The 14,397-nt window shown below is 35.9% G+C and overlaps 1 protein-coding gene across 5 annotated transcripts in view; it reads left to right on the top strand.

Annotated features, from left to right (window-relative positions):
• Positions 1-14,397, top strand: part of LOC306865661 (PALM2-AKAP2 fusion protein-like) — a 99,091-nt gene that overhangs the window by 34,731 nt on the left and 49,963 nt on the right. For 3 of the 5 annotated variants that reach the window (XM_079410401.1, XM_079410400.1, XM_079410402.1), the window contains 3 exons: positions 6,654-6,768; positions 7,076-7,097; positions 7,620-7,721. In XM_079410401.1, coding sequence (XP_079266527.1) covers positions 6,654-6,768; positions 7,076-7,097; positions 7,620-7,721 — 239 coding nt within the window. Of the gene's footprint in view, positions 1-6,653; positions 6,769-7,075; positions 7,098-7,619; positions 7,722-9,416; positions 10,074-14,397 lie in introns of all 5 variants that reach the window. The other 2 variants (XM_079410399.1, XM_079410398.1) reach the window with 1 other exon arrangement.

Genomic DNA, 14,397 nt, shown 5'->3' with positions numbered 1-14,397 from the left:
TTTTGCTGTCAACAAAGTCACACATGGATTCATTTTGCCATAATGAGCGTTGCCTTAGAAACAAGTCATTTCTGAGTCTGAGGACACCTCAGAGTTGAATCTCCATATTGTTGTCTTATAATTACGGTAGCGACAAAGATGCAATATGAAAACTGGAGAAGTCCTATGGATTTCCCTTACAGACATTCAGATTTGACATCTGTTTAACTAGACAGGAAGCAATCAATCTCTGTGTTCTCATGGGAACAGAAGTTGGGGGTGGCTCTAATGCTGATGAACTCTGGCTGAGTACAGGAACATCACTGTCATGAAGTGACGACCTCACACCAGTTTCATAATGATTCTAGCCAAGGTTTAGTAAACATGTGTGTCATAGATTTTGGAATGATCGCAAATGTGTGACTATCACAAAAAAACAACCCAAAACCAGAAGAAATTATATTATGCATGGGACAAAATTAAGCGGACATTATTTTTAATAACACATAATAACTGTAGCACATTCTCATTTATTATATGTGACCCTGGACCACAAAACCAGTCATAAGGGAAATTGAAGTTTATACATCATCTGAAATCGGAATAAGCTTTCCATTGATGTATGGTTTGGACAATATTTGGCTGAGATGCAACTATTTGAAAATCTGGAATCTGAGGGTGCAAAAAAATTCAATTTTGATATATTTACGGTAGGAAATTTACAAAATATCTTCATGGTACATGATCTTTACTTAATATACTAATGATTTTTGGCATAAAAAAACTTGATAATTTTTACCCATTCAATGTATTGTTAGCTATTGCTACAAATATACCCGTGCTACTTATGACTGCTTTTGTGCTCCAGGGTCACATTATTATTATTATTATTATTGTTATTATTCAGCTTGCTCTGCTGAACCCCAAGAGTGTATGATAGTAAAACATGCTGCTGCAAGACAAAAGTGAACCTGTAGTAGGTCTAGACAGGTGGTGCTGGGGAGGAGGAAGGACTAGAAAAAGGCTAGCATAGATAGAAAGAAGCGATTAATTGGCTGCAGAACTGGAAACAAGACAGCCATGTTGTATGAAGAAGTCACTTTCAAACCAAGGAACTTTTCCGTTGGTCAATACAGCAAATTCTCATGACAGTTTGAACCCATTGCAAAATTTGCGTAGGAATTTTTTGCCCTCATGCAAAATTCCTATTGCATATATTCCTATTGAAATGACTGGATTTTTTTGTCAAAATTCACCAGACAACAGTAAACGTGAACCATATGGTATTATTTATGTAGCTTAGTAATTTAACATGATTTAAATAAAATCATACATCTAAAATCATTGTATTACAGTATTTTCACTGTAATACAGTAATAAAAATCCAATAAGAATCACTATTGAGAACAGTGGGAATAACCAAAAGGAGAAAGTGATGCACACAGTCAGGAAGCATGAGAAATAATGCAGGAAGTCAGCGGTGGGTGTGAGGCCTGTATGAGCTCATCCAGACGCAGAACAAGATGCACTCTTGACCTCTGACTGAGCTTTGGGAAAAGAAAAAAGGGGAAAGTCTGCTTTTAAATGAGTCATGGTCAACACCCATCACAGCTTTCTGGCATGGAATAAAGTGACTGGCACCTCTCTGTAATGGAAAAAAAGACTCTACTTACTGAAAAAATAACACTGAAATATTAAATATTTAAATTTTGTTTCAAATCGAACTTTTCACGCTATACTGAACAAACTCTTGTTTTAGTTATTTGCACATGGAAGTCCTGCGTTAGCAGTTATTAAAGAAAACATATAGCTAGTGAAAGAGTCTTGTGTGTACAATCACAACCTTGTGTGCTCGCACAATTATAGCTCACAGAAATGTATGAAGGTAGATCAGTAGCAAAACTCGAGAGCTTGTTGATCTGAATGTGAGAACTTGTCATATTAACATTTGTATTGGTAAGTTGAAATTTACACTCACAGCTCTGATCTGAAAAGCTGAATCTTTCGATTTGCACACACAGACAATAATCAAAACACCCGTGAGTTGCAGATTAATAGTTACACGTGTAGAATGAATGCTGTGTCTTAAAATCCTGTAAAAGCTAAGTATATTCAATGAAAATAGTTTCCAGTGTTTTACAAATAACTGATTCATTTGCATAAAAAAACATGTTTCTGCATGGCAAGTCGCGATGGCTGGCGTTGTTCATTGGTCAGGCATCGACCAATAAAATGTCTTCATTCGCAGCCCAGCCCCGCCCCCGGCTCTGAGCTCTCACGTCTGCATTCACAAGTGCACAAGTGAGTTTTGCTACAGGAATACCGCAAAAGGAGTAGCAAAAGTCAAAGCGCTAAGATTTGAAGTTGTACTGCCAGATCTGAGAGGTTGTAAGTGCTGACTTGAGGTTTTACAGCGAAACTGAAGTAAAGCGCAAAAGTACATGTTTGTGTCTGTCATTTTGTTTATGTTAATGTCATTCTACACATGTGTAACTATTAATCTGCAACTTCGACTTCAAAACACGGGTGTTTTGATTATTGTCTGTGTGTGCAAATCGAAAGATTCAGCTTTTCAGATCAGAGCTGTGAGTGTAAATTTCAACTTACAAATACGAATGTTAATATGACAAGTTCTCACATTCAGATCAACAAGCTCTCGAGTTTTGCTACTGATCAACCTTCATAGAAATGCTCCATTCACAGATGTGGATGTTGATGTTACCGTGGGACTGATTTCCTGTTTCTTTTTTTCCTAAATTGACATAATAAAAGTCATTGTGACGCTTTCGTGTGAGCTGTGTCTGTTCTGTCAGAGATTTGGACATGAGTCCACGAACTTCATACCAAAATTTATACATCCAGAAAAATCCAACGTGATGTTTTATATTTTAAGCATGAAATGTTCAAAGAGGATAAGGGAGACAAGTTTAGTTGTCACATGGAGAAGTTTTTACACCTCAGTAAAGGTTTTGAGTCAAAATTCCAATTGCATGAATGTTTTCTCAGTGGTTTGTGGTTTTGGAAATCTTTTTTTTTTTTTTTTCAGAAGTTTGTTCTCCAAACCTATATTTAAAATGAAATTCATTCTATTTTGTAATACCTTTTGACTTTGCAATGAATGTAAATTTTAACCTAAATTTTAATCATGTAAGGGTTAATGTGAGATTGGGGCAAGTTATTTTTGTTTATGTTGTCATTTTATTAATTACAGTTGATTAATTGCGGTAATTTACTGTAATTATCTAATCAGTTTCTTTAAACTATACAATGGGATTAAAACAACCTTTTGTTTGTGTCTGTCTCTCTCTTTTTCTTTTTAGTAAGTACATGTGTAACAAGGATACCTTAAAATAAAGTGTTACCAATCTTTTTTTTTTTTTTACCTGCCCAATGATGTAAAATCTTTAATAAAAGACTTGAATGTGCCTAAACGGAAAGTACATTTCAAAAATCAGCTACAAACCCTACAAAATATTTACTAGAATAAAAAGTATTCGAGCTAACCTATACGCTTCCTATAAAGTATAAAATGTTATGTATGATTATTGATAATGATATATAAATGCTTGAAGAATATATAAGCTTGTCTAAGACATTAGTTAGTCTTTCCCTTGCACATCTTGAAACATGATACAACATGATTCCACCACTAGAGGGCCTTGAAGACTTGGGTCTTTGACTTTATGTATCCATAACTTGTGTTTCCTGAATCTGTAGTTTTGTAAGGAAACAAGCTGCATTTTGATGGTCTCCTTTAGAAACTCTTGACTTTAACTAACTTTGCAACTACCTGTCAACTAACTCTCATTAGAGTATTAGTAGAGTGGTAGGGTTGGTAGGATAAGTTGACATGTACTTGCAAAGTTACTTGTAGTAAAATACCTGTTGAAGACCATCAAAATAAAGCTTTATATTTTGATTGCAGATATTGGGGGGGGGGGTGATGTCTGCACTCTTGAGCATGTGTGTGTAGTTGAGACTCATCGTTAGACACCTCCAGCTAAGTGTTCTCCACTGATCACTAATTAGGCTTGCACCAATACAGAATAAATACATTCTACTGCAGGCAACCCCTCATTACCAAGCTATGATTAAAACACACAATTGTACTTGTTGCCCACAGATGTTAAAATAGTTCACCCACAATGAACTCAACCTCGTGAAAAATAAGTGTGCTTAACTGTATTGCTAACTTCAAATCTTAAAAGTATATTTTTTAAAAACGTACTTGCATATAATATAATATTAATCAAATAAAAGGCCACTTGAGTGCATTTAAATAAAGTATTTCATGACTGTTTCTTAACACACTTAAGTACGCTTTTAAAAAACTGCACTTTGTAATAATGTCAAATGTAAAGTACATACAGTATATAATCATTGTTTTAATAATCATTTGTCATAGAAGTGCACTTAAGTGCAAATATCACATATCACAAGTTAATATATGTGACCCTGGACCACAAAACCAGTCTTAAGTGTCAATTTTTCAAAATTTAGATTTATACATCAAAAGCTGAATAAATAAACTTTCCATTGATGTCTGGTTTGTTAGGATAGGGCAATATTTGGCCAAGATACAACTATTTGAAAATCTGGAATCTGAATGTGCAAAAAATCTAAATATTGAGAAAATCGCCTTTAAAGTTGTCCAAATGAAGTTCTTAGCAATGCATATTACTAATCAAAGATGAAGTTTTGATATGTTTACGGTAAGACATTTACTAGATATCTTCATGGAACATGATCTTTATTTAATATCCTAATGATTTTTGGCATTAAAGAAAAATGCATATTTTGACCCATGCACTGTATTTTTGGCTATTGCTAATATACCCCAGTGACTTAAGACTGGTTTTGTGCTCCAGGGTCACATATTTCAAATGTTCTAAATTGCAACTTCATCATTACCAATGTGTAATTACAAATATATTTTAATACATGAAATGTTCGATAGAAGTGACCTAAGTGGGCCAAAAAAAGCACTCTAAAGTTAATAGAATTGGATTTAATATGAATTTAAACTATAATAAGTTTTCATTTAATTGCACTTAAAATGCAGTTAAGTATATTATTTTAAAAGGTTATTATTTCCATAATAAGTACTCTTTTTAAAACTATCCTTAAATGTACTTGTTTTTCACAAGGGACCATGTTGTTTCAACCCCTTTCCTTTTTTTCATGAAACAAAAAAGAGATGTTTTACAGAATGTCTAAGCTGAACTTTTCCATAAAACATACTCGTGGTTCAACACTGAATGGGCTACTTTTGTGATCCTTTTCTTTCTCTTTTGATGTTTTACAGTCTTTGGGAGCTGGGACCTTCTGCCTAACATCTCTTTTCAAGTTTCACAAAAACCAACTGGGGTTCCTTTAATTGAATTTGATCTTGAAAATCAAACAATAAGTTCAGACAGTGCTACATCTTGATGCATTCGTGGCCATCCATTATGTTTGTATACATAGATAGCACATGTCCTTTTGTTGAAGGAATTTTCATCAGGAATCGTGGGAAGGCTCCTTCTCTTTTGTTATTGCAGACCACGTAACCTCAGAGATCCAAACAATAGCAGGAAATTCTCATGGGCGGAGGCAGCGAGGTTCCTCTGCCGGCAGTTTCCTCATTGGCTGCCAGCATTCAGAATGAGTGAGAATGGAGTCCGCTGGGAAAAGAGGAATATGCATGGGTTAATTGACACTGAAGGGATGTGTCTCATTCATTTCCACAATGTGTGCACACGACTGCATTCCATGCAGTGATTTCACTCAATGGGCAGCACATCTGTCGCCTGAAAAAAAAAAACTTTGAGTTCAAAGCTGTGATACAGTAAACAGGAGATTCGGTTTTATGGTTCTCATTTTTCATCTGGGAATAAAGAGCACTGATTTAGTTTCCTCCATGGAAGACAAAATTATATTTTTATCAGAATGTCTATGCTGCTTTTTTGCATAGAACAAAACTGGTTCAAAAAAGCATAAAGGTATCCTAAAAGTAGTCCTGCACTATAATAGAAGTATTCTGAAGCCATATGATAGCTTTGTGCTTAGGACCGAACACATTTTGTTATGTGTACTTGTAAATTCATTACTGTTCAAATGTTTGGGGTCAGCAAGATTTAAATTCTATATTTTGTTCTGCACGAAAGCATTAAATTGTACAGTAAATACATTTAGAATGCCACAAAAAAAGTGGTATTTCAAATAAATACTGCTCTTTTGAAATTCTATGAATTAAAGAGTACTAAAAAAAATGGTTTCCACAAAAATATTAAACTGTTTTCAGCTTTGATAATAAAAATAAATGTTTAATAATAATAAATGATTTCTGAATAACCATGTGACAATTAAAAGATATTAATATAAAATATATTATTTTGATTTGTAATAATAATTCAGAATATTATTATTTTTATATTGCATAAAAACAATCGCTTTAAAAATCATTACAAATCTTACCAACCCCAGAATTTTGAATGGTAGTGTACTTTCAAAGGTCTTCAAATCTCTGTTTTTTTTTTTTTGTTTGTTTTTTTGTGCACTTCTCCATTGAAACGGTCTCTGCATTTCTGAATTTATTTAGCATTTTCTAAGTAATTTAATTCATTTCATTCGTGGATGTACTGCATGCAAAAAAATGCTAATTAAATTTATTGTGTGTGTGTGTGTACATGTAGATTGGAATCAGAAATCTGTCTTTTGGAGAATGAAGAATCACAGCTATCAGCTAAAGAGCAAGTTCTCCGAGAGCGACTGCGGGAAACAGAGAGATCTATTGAAGATCTACAGAAGGTATTTGATCCTCATAACAGAAGAACATACATCCGAGTGCCCTCAAAAAGTGAATGGACACTTCAGCCTCAATTAAAATGTCCGAATATCATTGCATTAGATAAAATCTGTTTGCGAACACTAATTATTTTTGCAATGCTGTTTGGTGAAAACAGTCAGAAACTACACACTTCAGCTTCAAGGGTCTTCATAATGTAACAGTAATGCAGCAATTTAAGAAACATTAAGGATGAAAATGTACGAAAGCATGTTACAGTAGTACAACGTCATATTTTCTAATCACACTGCTTCTTTTTTTTATCTACAGAGTCTTCAGAATCAAGATGGAGGTATGGAAGTCATATGCACCAGTATTAACATTTTTGTCCTGCACTAGCAAACTCATTCTGAATAAACATAGACATTCAGACCAAGTTCATGGTCATTTCTGTAATCCATCGGATGTTACTTCCAAGGTAGCAGTGCAGTGGTAGACAGTCCCTCCAACACACATGCCGTCTGCCTACATCCTTTTGTCGGACAGAGGGGTCCAACTTTAGCCTCTTGGACCATTTCCCTCTTGCCTCAGCTAGACTATTGAACTCCACACATACGCCAGTGACTCTGCACTTTGTTTACCCTGATCCACCTATTCACAGGGAATCCCTGTAACCCAGAGCCGACCATTGTTTTGCTCTAATTCACTCGCGTTGCTTTTGCTGTCTAAGCAATGAGCTGCTTCATGGTAAAAAGGGCGAGAGAGAGGGAAACTCAGTTTAGTATGGGGGGATTGGAAGGGGAGGGAGCAAATTCAGTGGGCTTTTGAATGCAGGAATCTAGTTTTAGTTTCTTTTCTGCTCTCCACCGGACAGATGCGGTGAATTACAACTGCTCCCAGATCCCGGACCTCCCAGAACTGAACTCCCAAACTCCCATCTCAGCTTCAGGGGGTCAGCAACAGCCAAGGAAATCTGGTAGGTGCTTTTGGGCATGTGGGAGGGGCTGGGCTGATCACAGGTTTGGGCCGAGGCCAAAAGATGGTACGATAATGTAGATTACAGATGGCGCAGTTACTCAAAACTAACAGACAACATGGTGTAATTTGCAATCTATGCACAGTAGGGTAACTGGTCACCAACGTCTAAAAGGCTTAAACTGAGGCATTTGGACAGCTGTGCCACCTGCTTTTGCTGAGCAGGTACTAATGACCATTTCAGGGAGAAAGCTCAGCTTACAACAGACCTGCGATATGATGGAGATGAGTGAAAAACTCCATCGCCGTAAACATTTACTGCACGTCTAGTTCATGTCTCACTGTAGAAATGGTATGGAAATGAATAGAAAAATGTTGCAGATCTATACAAACAGTTGTTAAAAATCAAGGCATCAGCAAAAATCTTTGAGATCAATTTCTTTATTTCGTACATATTTAGATCAGTGGTTCTCAAATGGTTTAATCTCACAAAGTAGATTTTAAATTGGAAATCAAGTTGTGAAAATACAACTAATAGTTACCATACAGAATGTGATTCAAATTAAGCATAAAAGTTTATTAATATTAATATGAACTGCATTGGCCAATCAATAGGCAAATGTTATTAGCATGCCATAATATGAAAATGTGTTGTAAAAGCATAAACAACAGCACAAGTGTGATTTACTAGCAGTCACTGGGCCAAATAAACTAGTGAAAGATGAATTCACGCCAAAATACCATAGTTTTATTGGACACAGCTTTTGGTGTCAAAAACAGAAGATTTTGTATTTTCTACTAAAGTTGCAATGCCTATACCCTAAACATGCTTTTAAAAAGAGTATTTGTTATGAAAATAATATACTTTAAAATAATATACTTAAGTGCAACTGAATATAATGTTTTCAGACACTTAACTGCATATTAATTGCAATTAAATGAAAATGTATTACAGTTTAAATGTATAATAAATGCAATTAGCTTAATGTTAGTGTGCTGTTTTTGACCCACTTAGTAGGATTAAGTAAACATTTAATAAAAATATGTAATTTCATAATTCTGTTGTCTGCAAGTGCATTAATAAACATTTATGATAAACTAAAATGTACTTCAAAACAATTAAATGCAGCTATTGTTCAAAAAAAAAATTTTTTTAGCTAACTATGCACAATTTTATGGTTAGTTGCATTTTCATTATTTGCATTAGTATTGTTTTTTCTCTCCCCTGCAACCTATTTTTAGGTTGCAAGCCTCCACTTTAGAACCACTGGTTTAAATTAATCAAATTAGCTGCCTCAGAAACAGCTCTGGGTGTTTTTCTATTTTACCAAGCAGTTTTATTTTTCAATGGAAGCTGTTATTAATAACTCCAAAGATTGCAATTTCTCAAGTATAATATAAGAGTAATGGTGCATTTCCATAAAATCAAGAAAAATGTGTGTCGAGTGTGTCGTCAACTAAGCTTACATCAGCATACAGCGGTTACTGGCAACAGCGTAATAACAGTGCAAAGGGTAGGTTGAATTTGTTTTTTGGCTCTGATTTTAATGCCAATTTATGAGACTGTACAAATATTGCATGGACGTAGTGACATCACTGAAAATCCCATTAATAACAAGCATGCCACATTTCAGTAATGCATGATACGCCACCCTGAGTTGACATTAACCCACAATCATCTGCACTCTTCCCCAAGCATTATACGCCATGGAGATCAGTGTCGAGAAGGACGGGAAAACAGGTGCCACCAAGATCCTCTCGGCCTCTGCGGTCAGCCCGCGGGACGCTCACCAGAGGGGCATCAAAGTCTACGACGACGGCCGCAAAGTGATCTACGAGGTGCGTTCTGGGGGATCTACTACACTGGAGAACGGCACGCACCCCTGGAGTCCCGGTGAGGTGGACGACCTCATGCAGCAAGTGGGCCAGTCCCAGCAACGAAGCGATGGAGCCCGGGTCACTGTCACACCGACTGAGCCCCAGCCAACGGGAGGACAGCTGAGCTCCAAGCAAGACAAAAAACAATCCCCTAGGAAAGGCTACGAAGGTGAGGTCACGGAGACTCCACAAGCCTCCGCCGACAAACCAGTGACCATGATCTTCATGGGCTATCACAGCGTCGAGGACGAGGAGGAATCCAAGAAGCTGCTTGGCTTTGATGGCACCATCAAGGCCGAGATCGTCCTCATCGACGAGGACGATGAGAAATCCCTTCGGGAGAAGACCGTCACTGATATCTCCACCATCGATGGCAACGCCGCAGACCTCGTGTCGGGTCGGCCTCTGTCCGATACCACCGAACTGTCCTCAGAAGGCAAAGATGAAAGCTCGACCAAGGAACTGCCACCCACAGGTATTGAAAAGAAAAAACGCTGCCAGTGCTGTGCTGTCATGTGACCTTTCTCCCGCAACTTCTCTTTCCTGGAGCACATTCACCAAGGCTCTGCCTTCCTTAAAAACAAATCTCACCCTGTTACTAACAGCACCTCCACCTCTGTGACGTGAGAGAAGTTCGCTTCTCACTCTTTCTGACCTGTTTTCCACAGATCGTCTGGTTCTCTTGATATAAGGTTGTACGATTCAGATGGAACATCTTTAGGAGAAGATATGCTGGCCAATACATACACTCTTAAAAATGACAGTTCTTTATTGGAACCTTAAAGGTACCATGAAGGACCTTTAACATCCATGGAAAATTTCTATTGTACAAAAGCTTCTTAGAAATCTTAAAATGTTCTTCACAAAATTAAAAATGGTTCTTTTAAGAACTTTAAGAAAGGTTCTTTGAGGAACCCAAATTGGTTCTTCACTGCGAAAACCCCCTTTTGGAACCATCATTTTTAAGAGTGTCTATGAAAAGTTTGTACCCCATTAAAAACATTTCATTATCCTTTATTTAATTATCCTTTGAGATGGAATATAGATGAAAAAGCCAAAAAAATTATATGTAAATGTACAACAAAATAAATAGAAGACTTCAGCCTAGCTGTCCAATATAAGTTTAGATATCTTCATTGAACTTCTTACAATGGTGTAGCATAGATTACAAAGATATGGTCCATAAATGTCTATCCCATTTGATATCTCATACAATATGGAAACAAAAAGTAGATCCATGCAACATAAGGATGTTTGACCATGTTGTGCAGTAGCCTTACAAAGCCTTCAAATTACCATAAAGGTTGGTTGTCCAAGATATTTTTGTTTACAGATCCAGATTTATTTGTCCCAACAAAAATGGAGACAATGTACATATATATGCTCAGTTCATTACGCAAACTGATTTATTGAAAGACATTTGCCTTTCTGTGCCTCTGTATCCTCATATCTAACAGGATTTTTACAATTTTTCTTGTTTTAAGCTGCAAAAATACAGTGAATATTAAATAGGAAAAAAATCAGATCAGCTGGATCATTCAAAGAGCTGCTCAGAATCGGCTCAGCACTGCCGTGTGTGCGAATACACATCTTAGAGAATGAAAAGCACTGGTGTGGCTCTAGATTACATGCACTGTGGAGGTAAACAAGGTGCTAAATATATTTGGACCTATTTGCTATGTATCTAAAAATGCAGTGCACAATTTGTACAAATATTGTACCAGCAAACCAATCTTTATTTAAAATGATTAACTGACACTCAAATTCAAACCATGCATCGTCTTAGGCATTACTTAACTTTGATGTTAAATAACAACATTTTGTGAGAGAAAAAATATTAAGAATGATATTAAGAATCTGTGTTTAAAGAAACTTTACTATTGTACATGAATAACCCACTAGTGCTTATTATTCATAATTAAATATGAAGTCACAGAGATTACGGCTGCATATGTATAATATGCCTGTAGATAAAATAATGTGTATATTATATATAAAACACTCAAAATGAGTGTTTAATCCACATTTATTTCTATAGTGGTTGAAATCTGAAAGTGTTTTTAATATATGCACATTGTTTGGATAGTCACACATCAATACCATACCGATAAATCCCAAGACTACTCAGTGTGGTCATAAAAGACATATTTCTAAGTACACACTCCTTTCACTAATACCAGCTGCCTTGCTGTTTCTGTATTCATTTTTCTAAGTCTTGCCGCATTACAGAAGAACTTGTTTTAGTGCCATAATACATCATTTTTGTACAAATGATACTCAGATGGGGTAATTAAAAGCCAGCGTACCTTATATTTACAATGAACAAAGAAATTTGCCTTTCAGGCATAACTTAAAACATGAATTACATTTCACCAAAACGTAATTGAAGATAAACCTAGAAAAAATCCTTCATTAGTGTATAAGTATAATTCCGCATGTACAAAACATTTCATTTGGAGGATTTTTTGTCACATTTTGGGATGTTTTACAAGACCTTGCCTTTTTTGACAATTGTTCTTACAATAAAAATGTAGTTCAAAAAGTAATAGGCAAAAAAAAAAAATATGTTAAATATGCAGACCTAGTTCATGTATAATGGCCAATGACATTCATTATGCTTTGACATCCTACAGATAACTTATTGGAACTTTTTTGTTTTTGTTTTTGTCATAAGAGTGTGCTCTTGTAGCTACAAATCAACTACAGGCAATGCCACGTATGAAGGTCATACCTGAAATGATTCTGTAATCGGTGCCAAAACAAACTCAAAGTTCACCTTTTCAGGCTTAAAGACCCTATGAAATTGTTTGAGGAGTACAGTTTCCTTTCATGAGTTGACATATTTCCTACTGAAACAGGAAGTTGGGCAGGAAGTTAGCTGATATCACAGCCTACCAATACCAAAGAGTTGGGTCTTGCAGGTTAGTTTTGGCTCTTAGCCCCGAATAACTTAGCACCATCAACTCAATCTCATGAGGAAACTATTTTACAAATTGGGGATTTTGCTTAACTTTATACTTTCAAAATATTAAATAGAACTGAATTCTCATGAGACTGTATTGAATTTCCCATGTAGATGTTAATTAGTCACTTGGCTCAAAAAAAAAAGTCAGAGCTTAATTCCCATGAGCGAAGATGGCAGCATGCAGGTTGTATACTTCATAACATGCGTCAACCGAGTAACTACCATTGATGTGAATGATAACAGATAACCTTGATGTGCTACATGCTATTGCAGGTGGTATTTAGGCAGAGGTATATTCTCATTAATGAGGATTTTACTAGGCAGAAACTTGTATACGCTCATGCGTCATCAATATTTTTCCACAGCACATTTAAATGCATTTATCTGGTTTGTTTGTTTTTTAACCTTTAAAGAACCTTCTTGTCTAAATGGTTCCATAAAGAACCTTTAACATCTGAAGAACCTTTCTTTTTCACAAAGGTTTTTTTTTTATTATTTGGTGGAAAAAGAAGCTTCTTCAGATTATAAAAAGGTAAGAAAGAGATAGTTTTTTTAAAGAACCTTTGACTGAATGCTTTTTTGTGGAACCAAAAATGGTTCTTCTATGGCATTGCTGTGAAGAACCTTTTTAGCGCCTTTATTTGTAAGAATGTAGATGGCCATGAAGCTAACAAACATGGATTTGTTTTGTAATTCATGGGGTCTTTAAGGTTGAGCATTTCATGTTTGAATCTGTTTACACAATGTTGGAATACCAGCTCCATAAATCATTCATGCTCCCAAAGTAAAGCTAGTGTCGATGTTGTCTATCAGGATTTTTCAGCCTCAAACTGCCAAACAGCTCTAATTCAGTTTTGGACTTTAATATGGTGGTGTGGCTCCCATATGAGCTCTGATCTGCCATGAAATTACTGCTCTTCATTGAGATTCTGCTGTATTTTTGTAATCCTGAAGTGTGATTTTTAATTGTTCCACTTTGCTTACCTTTTTTAAGTGATGATAACATTCTCTTTCTGTATCATATCATTCTTTTTTTTCCTCTCACACACTCTCTCCAATACGGACTGCCAGCAGCGCTGCTGTAACATTGGCTTTAAGTTATTTATTTTTCCTTTGTATGGTATACTTAGTCCAATAAACAGCATTTTTTTCCAACGTGCCTACCCTCCTGTGTCTGTGCTATGGTTCTTTCTCTAACTAATTTCTCTTCATCGGGACATTACTAGCACTTTCCCTCATCCCTCACCCGTTTCTGGGCAGCACTAACTCCAGCAGGGTCTGTGTCTTGAGCTCGTCTCTCCAGATGTGAATGAGATATGCTGATGTGTCTGCCCCGCTTCACAGATTGCATGAACAGCAAGTTTAACCTTCAGCAAATCTGTTCCCTCACTCACAATTAAAGGCTGGCACCCACTGAGGAGATCTGAGTTTGCTACAGGTTTGTGTGAGTCATCATATCGGTAGGTTTAGAAACCACTGAGAAAGCTGAAATAGTGTCACTGTCTTGGTTTTTCCAGAAAAAAATAAAAAGTAAAAAAAATTTACAATATACACTAATATTTGAAAGTTTGGGCTTTTCTCTCTCTCTCTCTCTCTCTCTCTCTCTCACCAGGGCACAGTAACATTGTTTCATTATTAAAAGACAAAAGTCTTTATTGTCACTTTTGATCAGTTTAACAAATACTTGCTGAATAAATATATTAATTTCTTTAAAAAAAAAAAAAAAAAAAACTCACCCCAAACTTTTGTATGACAGTGTATGTAAATAAATACAGATGTTGCTTAGGCTTATATTCTCTTAAACAATCAATAATGTCTCGCTTATAAAGTAATT

Source organism: Barbus barbus (genome assembly GCF_936440315.1).
Source record: "Barbus barbus genome assembly, chromosome: 47".
Classification (NCBI taxonomy): domain Eukaryota; kingdom Metazoa; phylum Chordata; class Actinopteri; order Cypriniformes; family Cyprinidae; genus Barbus; species Barbus barbus.
This window is presented reverse-complemented; position numbering and strand designations above follow the sequence as displayed.